At 41.4% G+C, this 20,599-nt stretch overlaps 1 protein-coding gene across 14 annotated transcripts in view; it reads right to left on the reverse strand.

Moving 5' to 3' along the window:
* KMT2C (lysine methyltransferase 2C) overlaps window positions 1-20,599 on the reverse strand; it is a 346,573-nt gene that overhangs the window by 190,929 nt on the left and 135,045 nt on the right. For all 14 annotated transcript variants that reach the window (XM_039527507.1, XM_039527506.1, XM_039527503.1 and 11 more), the window contains 3 exons: window positions 17,351-17,557; window positions 13,347-13,492; window positions 10,973-11,082 (listed from right to left, as the gene is read on the reverse strand). In XM_039527507.1, the coding sequence (XP_039383441.1) occupies window positions 10,973-11,082; window positions 13,347-13,492; window positions 17,351-17,557 (463 nt within the window). The remainder of the gene's footprint in view (window positions 1-10,972; window positions 11,083-13,346; window positions 13,493-17,350; window positions 17,558-20,599) is intronic.

The raw sequence follows: 20,599 nt of genomic DNA on the forward strand, positions 1-20,599 counted from the left end.
ATTATGCCAACTGGAGAGCTCTCTCCTGTTATCTAGCAGCTCTGTGTTCTTGGGGAACCAGGGCACAGTACCCAGCCTGTCTGACCCCCCTTCCTCAGCCTCAGCTTGAGCCAAATTTGCATCAGAAGAAAGACTTACAAAAAGCAATGAAAAGGCAGTGGAAGACACACCTAAACCCTTGGCATAAAGGAATTAAGGAAACTCCCCTAGCCTCATTTGCGTGGAAGTGCTGTTCAACCCAGCCTGCTGAGTCCAAGGGCATATAAGGGGTCAGGTTGGGAGTGCTGATTAACCCAGTCCTCTGTGTGTGTGTGTGTGTGTGTGTGTGTGTGTCCATCCTTCGGAGAAGCTAGAAAATAATATACAGGGAATCCATGGAAAACTGAACTATCTAATACATCAGGCTGTTGACCTGGGTAAAAATTTCTACTGTATGCTAGGCCTGGTCCACACTAGGACTTTAATTCGAATTTAGCAGCGTTAATTCGAATTAACTGTGCACCCATCCACACCACGAAGCTATTTAATTCGACACAGAGGGCTCTTTAGTTCGACTTCTGTACTCCTCCCCGACGAGGGGAGTAGCGCTAAATTCGACATGGCCATGTCGAATTAGGCTAGGTGTGGACGGAAATCGACCTTAGTAGCTCCGGGAGCTATCCCACAGTGCACCACTCTGTTGACGCTCTGGACAGCAGTCTGAGCTTGGATGCTCTGACCAGCCACACAGGAAATGCCCCAGGAGGGAGAAGCTCTCTCAGTACCAGCGCTCACACAGCGAACGGGAGGAGAGGTGGCGTCAAGAGGACCAGCAGGCGACTCAAACGCTGCTTGGACTAATGAGGGAGCAAACGGACATGCTCCGGCGCCTTGTGGATGTTCTGCAGGACCGCAGGCAGGAGGACAGAGCCCCCCTTCAGTGTATCTGCAACCACCCTCCCCTGCCACAAAGTCCCATACCCCCCTCACCCAAAATAACCAGAAGGAGGGGCGCCAGGGGCCGTGAAAACTGTCACTGCACCCCAGCAGAGTGCTCAAGTACCCAAAAGCTCTCATACCCTAAATTTTGAGAAGTCCTTCCCTTCCTGACTCACCCAAGCCCAAATCCCAGTTTCATCCCCTAACTGTCTAGTTATTTATTAAAAATACTTTGCTGTTAATTACTGTTTCCGTCATGTTTTTTTACAGAAGACTGTTTTTGAAGGGGGGGGAAAGGGGGTTGGTAATTGCATAGGATGGTCACCTTTACCAGGGTATAGACACGGGGGCAGGATCAGCAGCAGGTCACACACACAGTGCAGTCAGTAGGCACCCTGGTCAGTATGGGAGGTGGTTTCCAGGTTCTGTGTGGGTGGGGGGGGACGTGACTTTGTAGCGGGGGAGGGCGGTTACAGATCTTATGCAGCGGTCCTTGTCCTGGACCGCAGAGTCACGCAGCAGAGGAATCTGTATCCGTCCTCCTCCGCCACAAGGTCACATAGCCCCCGCACACAGAATCCCAAAAAGGAGGGATGGCAGGCTCCGTTGAAACAACCAGTCTGGCACTGCGGACCGCTCTAGGAGCAGGAGCCTGTCATTCCTCGAGTTTAGAGGCGGTCTTTACATCACTGCACACTCTACGCAGCACAGTCTGCGTCCCAGTTTCAACCCTTTAACGCAAAGTCATTAATAAAGAAACGTTTGTTAAGTAACAATGGAACATGTATTTTATTTTTACACGTGTGTTGGAAGTGGGGGAAACGGGGTGAACGGGGTATGTAACTGCAGAGGATAGTCAACAGTAACTGGGTAAAGAAACAGGGGCAGGTTCAGCTTCTCTGTAAAGAAACTGAACAGTCACAGGTCACGCTGCTCGCTGGTACTTGAAGAGTTCCTTGTCGCTGTCCAAGGCGCCTGTATAGGGCTTCATGAGCCAGGGCATTAGCAGGTAGGCTGGGTCCCCGAGGATCACTATAGGCATCTGCACATCCCCAACAGTTATTTTGTGGTCCGGGAAGAAACTACCTTCCTGCAGGTGTCTAAACAGACCACAGTTCCTGAAAACACGCACGTCATGAATCTTGCCTGGCCACCTGACGTTGATGTTGGTAAAACGTCCCCTATGGTCCACCAGTGCTTGCAGCACCATTGAAAAGTAGCCCGATTTCTCAGCAGCTGACTGTGGAAGAGGTGGACGATAAGGTGCGAGGAGGTGAAAACGGCCATAACTGCAGCGGGCTCCATGCTCACAGTGCTGTGGCGTCCGCGCTGTCACTGACCAGAAAAGTGCACGAACAGATTGCCCACAGGCGCTTTCGGGGAGGGAGGGCGTGATTGACGGTTCAATGATGACAGTTACCCAAAACCACCCTCGACACATTTTTTCCCCCAGCAGGCATTGGGGGCTCTACCCAGCATTCCAATGGGCAGCGGGGACTGCGGGAACTGTGGGATAGCTTCCCACAGTGCACCGCTTCCAAAGTCGACGATGGCCCCGTTAGTGTGGACTCACAAAGTCGAATTAGTGTCCTTAGTGTGGATACACAAATTCGACTTTGTAAGGTCGATTCCACAAATTCGAATTAAGTTGAATTGAACTACTCTTGTAGTGTAGACATACCCCTAGTATTTGAATACTGCTGCCTGATAAACTGGCTAACAGCGTATGTCTCATGAAGAAGCATGTATATTGCCTATATTTCACTCATCCTGCTCCATCATGTCAAATGAAGAGTTACAATTATGACAATAGAGTGTATAAGCAAAGGAGGCTACTTTGCCAGAATGCTTCACATCTGGACCAAAAATAAAAGACAAATACAACTATAGAGAAATGCCTAGTAAGACAGAAGTACAAGCAGTTTCTAGTCTGTAAATGCGATGTTTGGGGGAATCAATTATATAAGAAAAGTACCATACGGCAGCTCGGTGGTGCAATGGGATAATGGTGTAAAAGAGGATAACACACTCAACAATCACATCAGAAGAGAAATCAGGACGAGAAACATCACTGAATACATATTGTATGCCTTAAATAGTTGCTTAGGTCACACAGAAACATTTAGAGGACACTAAAGACAAAGTAATTTCTGAGAGCTCTGCAATTCATTTGAAAAGATGAGTCACTATGTAAATCAATCTACTACCACTACTACTAAGAATACTTAGCAATTACACCACATTTTCCACATTCAAAGCACTTTATAAACAGGACCTAAACAACCCTCATCCGACCAGTGAGGTAGGTATTATCCCCATTCTGCAAATCAGAAAACAGTATCAAAAAAGGTTAAGTGACTTGCTCATGGCCCTGGAGGAAGTACATGTGAGAGCTGGGACAAGGAGAGGTTACTCACCTTGTGCAATAACCGGAGTTCCTTGACATGTGACTCATATGGGTGCACCACTTCAGGTGAGCATAAACCCCTCTGGCTTTGATCAGACATTTTTGGTAGCAGTGCATGTTCAGCCCACGCATGCGCCCCATACAACCTCATGCTCTGCTCCAAGGAAACATAGGCCTGTGTGAGTGAACCACTCTCACTTCCTTCTCTACTATGAAGTTCCACAAGGAAACTCCAAAGCAGAGGGGAAGGAGGGCACTCACAGGGGAACACATTTCAAAGAACTCTAATTACTGCACAAAGTGAGTAACTTTTTCTTTGATTAGTGTCCCTATGGGGACAGGCGACTCCTGAGCAGTATCCCCCGAAGGAAGAGATGATTCCCGAGATGACTTCTAGGCCGAAGGCGGTTGAGGAGGAACTGAGAACAGTTCACCCGCCCAGCCCTATATATCCTCCGAGTGGGGCACGAGAGCACATGCACAGCCCAAACAGGTATCTCTACCAAAATTTCTGATCAAAGGCCCAGGGGTGCATGTGCACCTGAAACAGAGCACCCACATCCTGAAGGGGAGCACTGACAGGGACACTACTCAAAGAAGAACTAGGAGTTCCTGAGTCCCAGCTCAATGCATTTTCTGATGGTAGGCCATAAACTAAGTCGCTCTGAACACTGATGAGTAATGATGATCCTGCTTGGGAAAAGGTGTAAGTTAGAGTAGGTGGAACTTCTGACGTGTCCTTTTTTAAAAATAAAAAAATCAAAAGTCCTTCCAGTTATGAGACAGGAAGAACATGGACTCAGAGCACTGAGAAACTGTGAGTTCGGTCATCTCATCTGATGCACTGCAAACAAGCACTATGCAATTAGATGACCTGGTTGTTATATGTTGTTGGTATTATGATAGCTCCCAGAAGTCACAATGAGGGTCATGGTCCTCCTGTGATAGGTAGAGATATATAGATAGACGCAGATAGATACATAGGTATCTACGGCCTTGTCTACATACAGTTTTTTGGACTGATTTAACTAAAATCAGTAGAAAAAATGATTTACCTAACTTGGTGCATCTCTCTAGTATGGACACAGCTACATAAGTATAATAAGCAGCAGCATAAACACCTTTATACCAGTATAAGTGTCCACACTAGAGGGTTGCACCAATTTAACTAAACCATATTTCTACTGATTTAGTTAAATCAGCACACACACAAAAAAAAAAAAAACCCTCACCACAACAACTGTAGACAAATCTCTAGAAGACAAGAAACATATAAAGGGTGAGAAAGATACATTCAAATATTGACATTTATATACTATTGTTAAAAAAAATTATTACAAATATTTGAGCTATGCCAAAGTTCCCCATAGCCTGCCCCTTCTGGTAAGAATCACAGAAGTAGTAAGCCCTGAGCATGGATATGAAGGAGGAAAAGGTAGTGGCTTTACGGATCAGTTCAGGTTGGGCATTTCATGCACAGTGGGAGCATGGAAGACGGTTTGAAGACAATTGTGAGAGTAATACACAAGTGGGCAGACAAGGCTGTCATCACTGGTGGAATGGAGGGATAAAGGATAACACAGTAAAAGACAAAACTGGATAACAGGGAGTGGCAGAGCTGTACATGTCCTCTGTGACCAATGAGATACAGCGAATTTGAATTGGAGACAGTGGAAAAGGTGAGACAATAGATTGGGAGGACTGTTTCACGCACCCCATTTAAATGGCTTCCTACCTACTCGCATTTCAGGCGATACAAACACATGCCCTCTTGATTTCCTTCAGTACCACTTTTCTTCAGCCTCTGTGCTCCAGATGAGTGAGCTCGCCTAGCTTTGTAGGCTGCTGTCTAAGTGCTATTAGAAGAGAAGAGTGGTTGGGAAAGTTACTGCTACAGCAACTTCTTTATTGTGTGGTGTATATAAAGGCAGCAATTCAAATGCCATTAGTCCTTCTAAGATCAACAAGAACAAAATAAGTGATGTTAAAAAATAGACACCCTTATTTCAAGATAACTAACATACAACTCGCTAAACCGCCACCAAGCGCTATTTGTCCTTTTTGGGCAAACTGTGTGTCTCATTAACAGTGCGTCCACCCAGTCCTTCCCTAGACATTTCCCATTATACTTTTTGACGTATATTGCTTTAATCTAGAATGCAAGCTCCTCTGGGATATGGACTGTGTCCTTTTATTTACCTATGAAATTCCATACACAAGTACAGTATTAAATAAGAAGAACAAGAAGAGGGGGGAGTGCCATCCTCAGGAGTGAAGTCTTTCCCTTTTCCAGAAGGGAGCAAAGAAGGAGAACTGGCCATTTTTAATGGAACTATTTGACAGCAGCTCCTGACTGTGGTGACATTAGCCCATATCCTTCTACACTGGTAACATGTCCTGAATTGAGCCATTTAATGCAGACAAGCAGCAATTTTTACACTGCCTTAGCAGAACACAGGAAAACACTCACCTCATCAAAATATGTAAATTAAACATGGAAATTACAAAGCAGTGTTTAAAATACCTGAAAATGTTTCAAAATAATCTTTGTTAAAAACTCAACAGCTGTAATCCCTGGAGGCCTCCAATTTAATTAGAATTAAAATAGGAAGTGCACCCTGTATCAAAGGTACCAAGTATCAAGACAGCATGATCAAGGATGCAGTTAGAGATGCAAAAGACTGGACCCGGAGGTACAGACAAAAGCAGGATACTTCTCTTTCTCGTCTTTTAAAACTCTGTATCTTTTTTAATAGTTTGGTTTGGTTTTGTTTAGTAGGTACAGCCATGTAATACTGTACTTTCATTTCTCACCTAGAAAGACTTGTGAAAATCTCTTGCTCTACCCTGTGTCTCTGGCTAAAGTGTGATCTTCCGGTCTTGTATCAAATTAACAATGTGGCTACTTCTTTGCTTCATTATTTCAGACTTATTTTCACATACCGTATAGAGTATTTTAAGGAACCAATATCAGTGACTTAGTTATATTTTGCATTCAATCAAATAACTGGAAACTATATATAAAAAGTTTTAAGAAAAATATGGTGATCCAAAAATACAAGCAAAATTGGATTTTATGCCAAAAGCCTTTTCAAAAGACATCTGAAATGTAAGAGCTGGAATGTATCTCTCTGGAGTTTACACCATATTGAACTTGAAAGAATGATCTTGGAGCCCCATGGACATGTAACTTTTTAACCTTAAGAGTGGTCTTGAGAAACTCTTTCTTTGGCTCAGGTGGATAAGATGAACAAAGGGGTAAAAGGACTCAGATAGACTACACATTAACAAGGCACATAGAATCATAGAATCTCAGGGTTGGAAGGGACCTCAGGAGGTCATCTAGTCCAACCCACTGCTCAAAGCAGGACCAAACCCAACTAAATCATCCCAGCCAGGGCTTTGTCAAGCCTGACCTTAAAAACCTCTAAGGAAGGAGATTCCACCACCTCCCTAGGTAACCCATTCCAGTTCTTCACCACCCTACTAGTGAAAAAGTTTTTCCTAATGTCCAACCTAAACCTCCCCCTCTGCAACTTGAGACCATTACTCCTTGTTCTGTCATCGGGTACCACTGAGAACAGTCTAGATCCATCCTCTTTGGAACCCCCTTTCAGGAAGTTCAAAGCAGCTATCAAATCCCCCCTCATTCTTCTCTTCTGCAGGCTAAACAATCCCAGTTCCCTCAGCCTCTCCTCATAAGTCATGTGCTCCAGCCCCCTAATCATTTTTGTTGCCCTCCGCTGGACTTTCTCCAATTTATCCACATCCTTCTTGTAGTGTGGGGCCCAAAACTGGACACAGTACTCCAAATGAGGCCTCACCAGTGCTGAATAGAGGGGAATGATCACATCCCTCGATCTGCTGGAAATGCCCCTACTTATACAACCCAAAATGCCATTAGCCTTCTTGGCAACAAGGGCACACTGTTGACTCATATTCAGCTTTTCGTCCACCGTAACCCCTAGGTCCTTTTCTGCAGAACTGCTGCCCAGCCATTCAGTCCCTAGTCTGTAGCAGTGCATGGGATTCTTCCGTCCTAAATGCAGGACTCTGCACTTGTCCTTGTTGAACCTCATCATATTTCTTTTGGCCCAATCCTCTAATTTGTCTAGGTCCCTCTGTATCCTATCCCTACCCTCCAGCGTATCAACCACTCCTCCCAGTTTAGTGTCATCTGCAAACTTGCTAAGGGTGCAGTCCACACCATCCTCCACATCGTTAATGAAAATATTGAACAAAACCGGCCCCAGCACCGACCCTTGGGGCACTCCACTTGATACCGGCTGCCAACTAGACATGGAACCATTGATCACTACCCGTTGAGCCCGACCATCTAGCCAGTTTTCTATCCACCTTACCATCCATTCATCCAGCCCATACTTCTTTAACTTGCTGGCAAGAATACTGTGGGAGACTGTATCAAAAGCTTTGCTAAAGTCCAGAAATAGCACATCCACATACATTACCACACATATAATGGTCTATTTGGTCATTTACTTGTCAGCTATGAAATAAAATAACCTGATCCATTAAGTCCCTTAAACCATGAAAAAACAAGACATCATGGATATATCAACAATAATCAGAGACGGAATGGAGACTGGGTAACAAAATCAAAGCAACTAACATAGAACTAGGCAAAAAAGAAAATACAAAAAATGAATTTGTCATACGTCTGAACAAATAAATTCTAATGCCTTCAAAACCAGTGAATCAAAGGGGTGGATCACAGAAGATAAAATCTAAGCAGAACATTTTGTGAAACATACAGGTGTGGACTACACTTAAAATTTTTAACCCAGCAGAAAGTAAGAGCCAAGTAGAAACAGAAAATGATTTACACACACATTTTGGAACAGGTCAGTGAAAATATGCTTACACAAGCTTTATTAATGCAATCACAAGTTCAATGAAGCCAAATGGACATCTCAACTGATAAACAGAGTAATAAGAAACACTGTCAAATCCAGTTAAAAGACAATCAGAAACAGATATCCCAAGTACTGAGAAACAATAATTCAAATTCCAAATTAAAAAGACCCTCAAGGTAAGAAAACCTACAAGATGTTCCCAGCAAAATAGAGAATAAAAACAAACAAACCAAAAAACACCAAACAATCTTGCTAACAAAAAACATTCTTTGCATGTCAGAACTAATCTGCACAAGTAACATAAGGAATGGAGAAAACACCTTCCCAGTTGGGCAAAGACATTACTGCAGTAGACCACATCATAAACTCATGTAATGCCAGGGGGACTGCCAGGGAAAAAATAAGAGCAAGTTTGATGGCCCGTTAAAGAAACAACCTACAAATTGTTTTATGGAAAATCATCTAAATAAACCTAACCACAGATTCACACCTGTATTGCCAGCAGCATCCAGAACATTACAGCATTAGAACACAAAAAACTAAAAGGAGAATAACACCAGAAAAGCAAAATTTGAAGAACGCACAATGCAACAGCTATAAATACAAAAATATATCAAATGAACAGTTGCCAAAATATATTACGTAATACTATGCATTTATATAGAAGTATTTTGGAGGATTATTATATTGTCTATTGTTATATAATAATATATTTTTGCAGGTAATGTAAACCTTTTCAGTTTGAGAGCCAAACATTACTGTCAATACTCCAGGACAGAGTCTCTGCCTTGTTCTTCTCTTTACATTGCTCAGGTGGTGCACAAAGACAGTGGAAATCACCCACAGGTCCCCTGCTGAATTCCCTAGCGTGGGTACAGCGCTGGCATAACCAGCTCCTACGTTTCCCTTGCTGCAGTCACTGGTGCAGAGGGATGTGCTGAGGGTGGGCAGAGGAAGTGGCTTTAACACACTGTACTCCAGCTATAACCAGTTGACCTATGACATCCTGTCAATCATAAACAGTTAGTACAACTTAGAGCAGCCTCCAAGCTACTCTAACCTATGGCTGGTGCAAAGAATCTGGGAACAATAACTAACTGGTTGTTCTGTCTGCTTCTCCTTTTTTCCCCACTTCTCCCAGGCTAAGTTGAGTGGCCAGGTGAGGGCGGGGACCCATCTTTGCTAGACAGTCTCCTAGACTCAGGCAGAGCCAGTTGAGCTCTCATCCTGCTTTCTCCAAGAATCTCACAACCTGGCAGGAAAGCAGGCAATGGAGCAGCCAGAACTACTATCTCCTCTCCCTCCTGCACAGCAGCAGGCAGCCATGAGGGAGCTGCTCAGTACTTGTAGCAGAGCTGCTTCTACAGATGCATGGGAAGTAGTGCTCCCTACTTCCACCCACCACAGTGGCAGGTGTAAACCAAATGTTTCAGGTTAAAAACCACAGCACACAGTTCAGGGAAACATTTTCAGTTCTTAACCAAATACTAATCTTAACGCAGGGCCTCAGTTTAGAGCCTCAAGAAGCCCTGGGCCACTGTATTTATTGGGACTGTTTTACCTATCCTTTCCTCTTGGAAGGCAAGCTGCCTAAGTACCCTGACTGCAACAGTACGGGCCTCTGAAGGAGGAAAAAAGTTATTATGAATAGGTCAAAAACTTCTAAAATAAGTTTTTCTACACATGAAGTCTCACAAATTAAAGGTCTAATATATTGCATTCTACTAGAGCTGGATCTGGGTCAGCTGATACAGAAGTGATTCCTGGTTTTTAGGTGGTATAATGCACTAAGATGTAGCCCGAATAGTTCATCAAAAAAAACTATTTAAACCAATCATGGGTCTAAAGTTGAATATTTCCCGATCCTTGCCCTTTCACCATTTTAATTTTGTGGTGGAATTTTTATATTTGTTGGATGAAACATTTTTATGGCTGAGTTTAGTTTTGGTTTATTTATTTATTTGTCCCTAATGGTAGTTGTCTGAATGCTGTTCAGGAGTTGAGTGTTAGAAATAGCCCTAGTGCAGATGACCTGGTGGACAGAATGCAGCTGACTTCCTAAAAGGTGCATGATAAATGCAATTTATCATGTGGATATCATAGTCACACAACACACTCTAATTGCTAAGCAACTTGCAAGCACTTGGGAGACATTTCTGCACCTGTTCCCCCCTACAGCTAGATTGCCTCAGGGTATGTCTACACTGCAATTGGACACCCGTGGCTGGCCCATGCCAGCTGACTTGGGCTCGGGCTGCAGGGCTGTTTTATTGTGGTATAGATGTTCAGGGCTGGGCTGCAGCCTGAGTTCTGGGACCCTCCCACCTTGCAGGATCCTAGAGCATGGACACCTACATTGCAATTTTTTAAAGAGTATTTGGGTATATTGACACCATATTAACTGCACTCTGATTATATAAACTTGTAAGGATAGGATGAATATTAGTGTTGATGAAAAAGGCATTTGCTAATTTGAACACATCTATTTTTTTTTTCCCTGTGAACCCCTTGCCAGCTTCTAATAATCACGGAACTGATTCTGCCACGCAAACTCAAGCTGAGTAGTACTTGATACTCCACAAGTTTTCCCACTGAAATCAACTGTAGATTACAATCTGATTACTTGTACAGTAAAGCATTACTGTGACTGTAGGAGGCAGAACAAAGCTCTAGGAGTTGATATTTTCAGTGAGTGACATTTTGTACTCTTATTTGAATTTTTTTTTTTTTATTTTACAGTCCTGGGGGAAAATGTTCTCTTTTTTCTACTCACTTCTGTGCTCCCTGAGACAACAGCTTTGTCCACGTTCACCGATAGCTGCTCTTCAGTCTGGCATACTCCCAATGACCACTCTGCACAGCGGTGATGAGCCCAGCAGTGACCTAATGCATTATCATTGAGAAAGAATTGCACAATTTTACAACTTTGCCAAGCAGCAGTTGAGTTTCAAAATAAGCATTAAAAGGAAAGACCTTTAAAAAAAAACAAAAAACCCCCAGACCTGATCTTACAACCATTACTAGAGAATACAGAGCTTAATTTTAGTGGTAAGTGCTTGCAGAGTTAGGACAATAGTCTTTTACTGAAACAGGAAGAGGAGGAGGAGGAGGAAGGAATCAACAATTTCTCTACATACTGCAGTTTTTATTATATACAAAAAAATCCAGATGTTTTCAAACATATTTATATACCTTTCAGCTTCTAGTTTTTGTACCCCAAAATATACAAATACACCTGTGACATGTCTGTGTGTACTTATACGCTCAAAGTTAACTTCAGTTTGCCCCTCACTTATTTTACTGTTTGTCTGTATATTTATCCTTAGCTTGTGAACTCCTTGGGACAGGGATCAATTCCTTTTGTCTGCTGGGAAAGCACCAAGCATATTGTGAGTGCTACCATAAACAAATAATAATTTTTTAAAAGATCACAAGATGCCATGCACAGGGCTGGTACATAAATTGTTTTGTAAGACGCTGTGATTACAATAGTGAGCTGTTGTTATTCGGAGACACTCACAAATAAGAACCTGCTGTACTCATATTGGGAAACTTAGACTACAAAAATAGAGCATCTAGGACTCAAAGTACCTGTTAAAATGGCTTTCAGTTCAGCTGCTGGCAAAAGAATGAAAGCCATAGGATATGGTATAATGACAAACTGCTAATATTTCTCGCCTCACCTGAAGGTATTCTATGCTGACATACCATATAAGACTCATGGTATGTACCTCTTGAAATTTACTATTAAGCATATAAATTGTATATTGCAACTCTGCATTTAGTAACACAAAAAAGGGACGGAAAGTAAATAGAAAGAAATAATTGTAAGCATTTTCCAATAGCGATGACTTGGAAGAATTCAAGTTTATCCAACATTAGGTGACCAGACTCCATACTAATTTTTTTTTTAAATTCATTTAGAAGGTTTCTTTGCAATCAAATTTTGAAACCAATTTTCAGAGAATTTTGAAAAAAAGTGACACTACTACTAAGCTCAGCACAGAGATAATATTTATAGAACAACTTCTGAGTTCTTACAGTTTCTTCTTTTGTGAGACATAAGTAAGGCCAACGAAATTCATAGTCCATTTTGGTCAATTTCACAGTCATAGGATTTTAAAAATTGAAAATTTCATGATTTCAGCTATTTAAATCTGAAATTTCATGGTGGTGTAACTGTAGGGATCCTGACCCAAAAAAGGACTTGGGGATGGAGGGTTACAAGGTTATTGTAGGGTGGGTTGTGGTACCGCAATCCTTACTTCTGTGCGGCTGCTGGTGGCAGTGTCGCCTTCAGAGCTTGGCAGCTGGAGACCAGTGGCTGCTGGTTGGGCATCCAGCTCTGAAGGCAGTGCTGCCACCAGCAGCAGCGCAGAAGTAAGGTATAGTGGTATAGTATTGCCACCCTTACTTCTGCGCTGCTGCTTGCAGAGCTGGTTCTTCATTCAGCAACCGCCACTCTCTAGATACCCAGCTCTGAAGGCAGTGCAAAAGTAAGGGTGGCAATACTGTGACCCCCACTTAAAATAATCTTGCGACCCCCCTGCAATCCTCCCTTTTGGGTCAAGACCCCCAATTTGAGAAACAGTGGCCTCCTCCCATGAAATCTGTAGAGTATAGAGTAAAAGCACACAAAAGACCAGATTTCACAGGAGGAGACCAGATTTCACTGTCCGTGACTCATTTTCCATGGCCGTGAATTTGGTAGGGCCCTATACATAAGCATATGGTATAGATTGCTGGTAGGGCAACATTTGAACCAAAATGCTCTAAGAAAATAGCCCAAAGCTTCTTGATTTTTCTGACATACCTAAATAAAACAAAGTTAAAAATGTATATTACAATCTTAGGACCTGATCCTGAAAACCCTTCCTCTCATGACTAATTGTTATTTGTTCAGGTAGCCCCAGTGAAGCCACATGAGAAGGAGGCTTTGTAGGACTGTGCCTTTAGGAGTTATATAAAATGACAGTTTAAACAATGATGTATTATCTCTGTTTCTTTCTCCTTTGCTCCTCACTTCCCCAAAAGAGGCAATTACTATACCAAACTAAAGAATTATTTAAACAAAAGTTTAGTTTGAATTCCAGTTAAACCATTACAAATACATACCACATACTATTAATAGCTGAACGTATACCTACCTGTTGGCTCAAATAAGGCTTGGACATCAATGTCATCTGGTAAGCCAACTAAACTGAGTTCATCCCAGAATTTGACAACCTGATCATCAGAAGCAGTTTGAGTGCTTACACTTGTACATGACGCTATACTCTGTCGAGGTCTCTCTCTGTAGAGAAGGAGAGAAAAAATGTGAGTAGGTAACTCTGCAATTAAAACAGTCTAAGTTTATAACTCAATTAGCTATGTGGTTTTTAAATGATCTAAAAAAACCAGAATGCCTCAAATGAGTTTTCCCTAAGTGTGATAAAACATACATCAAAGAAGGGGGGGGGCTAGCCCAGTTTCTTGAATTTTGACACAGTATTTATATCAGTAGGAGAAAACGAAGAACAATGCTTTCAGTTAAAAGTCATATGCACCAGAAAAAATGACTGTGTTAAATGGCCCTTTGTCCAGTCTGACCGTCTCATTGTTCAGGATATACATCCTAAAATTTTTCAAACTGCATTTTTTGTTTGACTTGCTTCATCTCCAGAAGAGGATTGTTAGGTAAGTACAGGCAGATATAGATCCAGGCAAAGAAGGGATATTTCTCTGGGGAAATGGGAAAACCTGGAACAAAGAGAGGGAGGTGGTGTAAACAGAGGGTGTCAGCTGCAGCTTTCTTATGGTTTCCTCTCTGCAACCTCGACAGCTGGTCTGTGGTATAGCATTGACAATATTCTCAAAGGAGACTCTGCCCTACCAGACAGAGGTAAGCTGCTAGGATAGCAGACAGCTAGTGTGTATGGGGGAAGGGTGAAAAAGACCAAGAAAGGAGAAGGTTAGATGGCAGCAGATGTCTTTGTCCCACACAACCAAAATTCACAAAATAGCCAAGTGTAAGAGAAAGAGGGTAGAAAAGGAGAATTTAATGATACAAAAAGCACTAGATGATGATGAAATGGAAGAATCTATCAAACCTATTAAAAAAAACCCACAAACACCACAGTATACTATCTGAGCACAGAGTATTCTCCTTTCTGGCTTTTTAACCCAACCTACCAAAAAATTATCCACTGAACATCAGACTCACTAACCCATTAACCAAAGAAACCTGACTCCCGCAACCCCACTTAAAAAAAAGTTTCTGCCTTGGATTTCTAAAGCACTGCACTAAGCCTTACTGAGAGGTCTAGTCCCCTCAGCTACCATAGTGAAATTTGGGTCGTCTCAATCTTTTATTGGTTCCTTCTTCATTAGGGCCCTACCAAATTCCCAGTCCATTTTGATCAATTTCACAGCCAGCGGGTTTTTAAACTGGTCAATTTCACATTTTCAGACATTTACATTTGAAATTCCATGGTGTTGTAACTGTGGGGGGGGGGGGTCCTACCCAAAAGTGGGTTGTGGAGAGTCACAAAGCTGATGTATGGGGGGTTGCAGGATTTCCACCCTCACTTCTGCACTGTGGAGCTTTCTGCAGCTGAGGGAGATTCCCAGAGGTGGCTCTGACCTCACCGGTATTGCTGGGAACCTTCAGAGCTGTCAGCACACACACAGAGCTTCCTGCAGCTGCAGGAGGTTCCCTGAAGTAGGTGGGTCTGATCTCCCCAGAGAGTGGCCATGCAAGAGAAGAGGAAGTCCTGTCCCACTTCAGCCCCGAGGGGACTAGCAGCCCCCAGCTGGGGTGCTCCCAGCAGCATGAGGGAGATCAGACCCAACTCCACCTCTGGGAATCTCCTCAAACTGCAGGAAGCTCTGTGGCTGCTGCCTTCAGTCTGATCTCCCCACAAGAGCAGCCAGGCAGGAGAAGTGCCGTCCCTCCCCAGCCTGGCAGACTAACAGCTGGATCCCAGTGAATGGTAGGAGCCCCCAGGCCTACCCTGTTCCACCCCTCCAATAGCTATATTTCACTGGGGAACTCTGATTTCACAGTCTGTGACGTGTTTTTCATGGCCGTGAATTTGGTAGTCCCCTATTCATTAATAAATCAAGCATATGCCTCCGTGGCTGTTCATAGATGTCGACAGTAGCAGCAGCATGAAACTGCTATAGTTCTTGACAATTTCATGATGCTCATACCCTTCTGAAAAAGAACAGTGAACTTGACCAAATGTATGTTAATTTTACTTTACTGCTTGGTAAAGCTATGAGCTACAGCAGGCAACAGAGTTGTGTGCTGATTTAGGAGTAAAATCATTTTACATTTGGCTTATTTTGAAGATTACCTTCAGAAACATAAGAGCAAGAAGATGGGGGAAATGTAAGTGAAAGCTTAAGCTGTGCAAAAATTGATGGTTAAGATCCCCCCCCCCCCTCCACATCTGTCAAGAAAAGCTTCTCTCTCATTATTGGTGAGTGGGTGAAGTTTTCAATCCTTGGCACTAAATTATGTTATGTCATAACAAAAAAAAAAGTGCAATATCAGAAATCAAAACCTTCAAGAGTAAAACCTATTACTATGAATAAAATAGTCCCCTTATGAACTGCTGTATTAAATTAACCCATTCTACCGCAAAAGGGCAAATACCCCTCTATGCAGTCAAGCCAGATATTATTAACATAGGCTCCTGTTACTGAATTACTGTCATTTTTGAATCAATCTAAAAAAGAATTACACATTCATATCAGATTTTATAATAAGGAAATCTGAGTACCTGTTTTTTTTTAATTTGTGTTTATAGTTCCTGAATATCAAATGGATAAAATCACTGCCAGCTTCATATAGCGATTCAGCATTCATACTTAATTAAGGGCTATTAAACTAAAATGTATCTAAACTGAATAAACATAATCTGAATATGAATTCAAATTTAAATGTCTACAGTACTTTTAATGCTACATATGCCTTGATAATTCAGGATTCCTTAAAATGTACCACCTTAAATCCTTTTAAAAGGCTGCCTCTCTTTGTTATTGTTTCATTTCCTACTTCACTACTTCACTGTATTGGCAGCAGTCCAAAGCTATCAACCAATCAGAAAACTCCAACACAACAATGCTTTAGTACTTAAACTTGGATGTTAGCCAGCATGGCACTTGGGGATGATTACATCATCACCCTCAAGGGACAGAGCTGCTTAGTTGTTCCAAGCTAAATTAATTTTGCACTTTCCCATAGGCTACAAAAACCTCTACTAATCAGCCAGCACAACTGAATCCACATATTAGCAAGACAGCTCTGAAACAAGAACACATCTAACCATGGTAACGGCAAAAACCCAGAATTACAAAATCCAAATATATATTAAGAAAAATCTATTCCATTATGCAAATACTAAAAAAGATCTGCATTCACAGTTATGGATGTATTTTAAACTTCATTTCCATAAATACATTCAATAATCTTTCAGCATGGACCATACAGGAATGTGTACGTGAATGTAATTTCTCAGAAATAGCTATTAAAAAGTGCTCTATTGCAAAAGGCACCTGGGATATTACTATACTTCAATGGATTAAAAACAGAACATTGACATACACAAAAACAACAGAGTTCTAATCACAGTAGAATATACTGTATTCATATAGCACATTGCTTTTCACAGTCGCAAGGATTATTTTTTGAGGGGGCAAGGGAAGAAAGATTACAAAGTGACACCCACAAATTTCTTGCCTCTCCAATGTACACAAACACAACAGTTTAGAAATCAACTGGTTAATGTGTTACTCCTCTTCTGTTCTTTTGCATGCTCTCTCTAAGATCTATTTCAAGAGTACAAATACATTTGTACTTTTAAAGTAAGTCTGTCTCTTTTACTTTTGTACTCTCCAAAAAAGAACACATTCTCACTTCTAGGGGAAAAAACCTTAACAATAAGAAGCAGAAGAAAGATTGCTAGTTTTCTGACATGGTTTGCAATTTTTCAAACACAGATTAATAATAAATACTAAGCATCATGTGGTTTTAAAATAATTTCAAATTTTCAAATTATTCACTTATCACTGCATAATGTTTGCATATATGCTTCCTGGCCTCTCTACAATAAATCAACAATACAACAAAATTATGACAGAAGTTTTTATGATGAAACAGACTTACTTCTTCTGTCCTCTTTGTTTGCGCGGCACTGAGTTTTGCCTTGGAGTTCTCTCATAAGCTCCATCGCTGCGGTCGTTGGTTTCACTCTTACTTAAAGGCTGGTTCTTCCAGGGGATGATAAACGCTAGCGTTGGACTGAATTGTTTTAATTCTCCTTGTCCTAATGAGCTTCGTTCACCACAGTAACAAAAGGCGCAGAGTTGTTCGCTGCAAAGCAGAGGAAACTTTTTTAAACCAGGATAATCTGGGGGATTTCCTATTAATTGTCATGTTTTGGGTCAATCTGACTTTCCTCAAACAGAATGCAAAGTACCATAAATAAAACATAAATAATAATTTAAAGTGTATCTTTAAATAAATTTGCAATTTAACTACTAAATATATTATTTAAAATTATGTAACAGTAGTTTTGTTTTTCTGCCATAAAAGTCTGCTAAAAATGTGGAAAACACCCAAGTTAATAAAGATTTTTTATTTTTCCTATGCTTAAAAGCCCTTAGTCTATCAAGGGAAAAAAACTTCACATATTCTACTGTATCCAAAAAGTATGTGCAAATCTAAATGGTGGTGATTGAAAGAAAGGAGTGGTGGGGGAGCAGGGGAAAGAGATGAAATACCTTATTAAAATCCCACATCAACCAAAAAGATAATATAGTCGAAAACTCTCAGCACTGACACGACATACATATACATTGTGTGTGTGTGTGTATATATACACAAACACATATATCTATAACACACACAGTATGTATAACATATAACCATGCATCTATGATACAAATGCATGCATTATCTATTGTATACAAAACATCACACACACATTTAAAAAAATTAATGGGAAGATCAGAATAATGGAACACACAGCAATGACTACATAAAGACAGGTTATAGCTACATATCACATACAAATACATACACCTCTACCCCATTATAATGCCACCTGATATAACACGAATTCGGATATAACGTGGTAAAGCAGCGCTCTGGAGGGGGTCAGAGTGGCACGTTCCGGCGGATCAAATCAAGTTCGATATAACGCGGTTTCACCTATAACACGTTAAGATTTTTTGGCTCCCGAGGATAGCGTTATATCGAGGTAGAGGTGTATATCCATTTAATACAAACACTGTAAAAATACAGCAGCCTAAACTTATACTTGAGGAAACTTGCATGTATTTAGTACTATGACCTGTTAAGTAAGTTATCCCTGTACCATTTGCAATCTTGTATTAACGCTCAAAACACAATGACAGTTCTGGCAGCATTCCTTGTGTCACATCATATGGAGGTTACTGCACAATATTTCTAAAACAACCATATTCACAAACCTAAAATGTGAACTTTTTAAATTTGCATAAAAACTGTTTAAAGAGAAAAATCATTTAACACATTTTTACGCCTAAGTGAGCAACTTTGTTTTATGTGTATTTATATCCCTGTGATCCCCAAAATGTGCCTCAGGGAATCTGGCACTTGGGTGGAAGCCTGGTTTGGAAAGAGCTCCATTTAAATAGAATTTAAGCACATCTCTGAAGCGGCATATTTGGACTTTGGGAGCAGTAAGTTGAAAATAAAAAAAGTCCCCTGGAGGTCCAATTACAGTACAGTGTTCACTAGGACTTGGAAAAAATAACAGATCGTCTGCACTGCTAGTCAAGGGGCTAGTCTACACTACAAAAGGTAGGACAGCTTAACTACATTGCTCAGGGTTGCAAAAAATTTCACATCCTGTGTAATGTGATTAAATCAACTTAAGCTCCGGTTATAAACACTGCTGGGTTGATGGAAGAATTCTGTCGACCTCGCTATCGCCTCTCAGATAGGTGGACTTACTACACCAATGGACAAACCCCTTCTATTGCTTTGGTAAGCAGATGTGGTGCTGCAGCATTTCTAGTGTAGACATACCCAAAGTCAGATACAAGCAGCAGCAACAGCAGAACGAAGAAAGAACTAAAAAGGGAAAAGTTGCAGCCCCAACAGAGGACTGTGACAATCCAATACAGCAATTTAACCTTGTCTTAATGTACTTTGAGACTGGACAAAATCTTGCCCTTACAATACAACACCAGATGGGGAAGAGGACTGGTTGCAAAGAAGGTCCCTGAGACATCCTGCAAGCACACAACTGTCTGTCTCATATGGAAAGGCTGAACAGGAAGACATGGTTTTCTGGAGCACTTCTCAACGGTGGCCCAAGAAGCAGCAACATGCCGCCAACCGTATCATGTATGTGGAGTTGGCCACGCCAAACTGGCAGACCACAAACTTTTGGGGCCAGGTTGCTTCAACAGGAGCCTTAGTTGGGTCCCCCTCATAGCATTCAAGAGAGTGCTAGAGAAGACCCCATCCTGTTGCTTTGGGAGAGAATCTTAGTGCATATTCATGCCCCATGTTGACCCCTCTCCTGCCCCCAATGATCCTGCTTGACACAGGATAGGTGTTGGCCTATACTTCCAATGTACAACCCACAGGAGAGATTTTGCTCATAACTGAGTATTAGGCAATGGATTAATTTCAGAAATATTTACAAGAATCTGCCTGAAGACAAAAATGTTTTGAAGAAAGAAAAATCTAAGTTCCCTGACAAAGGCATAAAGATGAGCGTGGTTTCTCTTCCAGGCTGTAAATTTAAATGTAAATGTAATTTCAAATGTTATATGGCAGAGCAACATATTAGTAGCTATTCATATTTCAGAGAATATGGCTCAATCAGAGTATTAGGTGAAAACATGTGAGTTACCCTAATTCACACAGCTTGCAGATCAGGTGCCAAAATTATTTAGGATAGTCAAACCTAAGGAGGACTGTGAGAAACTTCAAAGGAATTTAATGGTAGGTGAAAGGGCAGCACATTGCATTTGTAAACACTGAGTTTCATCAGCCAAAGTTTTCCACATTGGAAGGAATAATTTGAACTACTCATACACATGTGGCTGGTCTATAAATTAACCGGAACAACTTACATAATTTGTTGTGATCATTATGAACAGTTAAACAAAAAAACCTGCTCAATGTAAAACAGTCAAAATTGCAAACAAAACATTACAATGCGTAAAGAATGAAATAGAAGATATTTAAAATATGAATCTATTATATAACCCAGTACTGGTGCGCTACTGAACTTTCTAGGCTTGGAGACAGCTTCAGGGTCTCTGCTGCAGGTTACAACTTTCCCAAGCAGCAATAGGTTGAAATTAACAAAATTAGTCAGTTTCATGGCTGCTATTCAGAATGGTGTGGGCACCT

The sequence above is a fragment of the Mauremys reevesii genome, linkage group 2 (genome assembly GCF_016161935.1).
Source record: "Mauremys reevesii isolate NIE-2019 linkage group 2, ASM1616193v1, whole genome shotgun sequence".
Classification (NCBI taxonomy): Eukaryota; Metazoa; Chordata; order Testudines; family Geoemydidae; genus Mauremys; species Mauremys reevesii.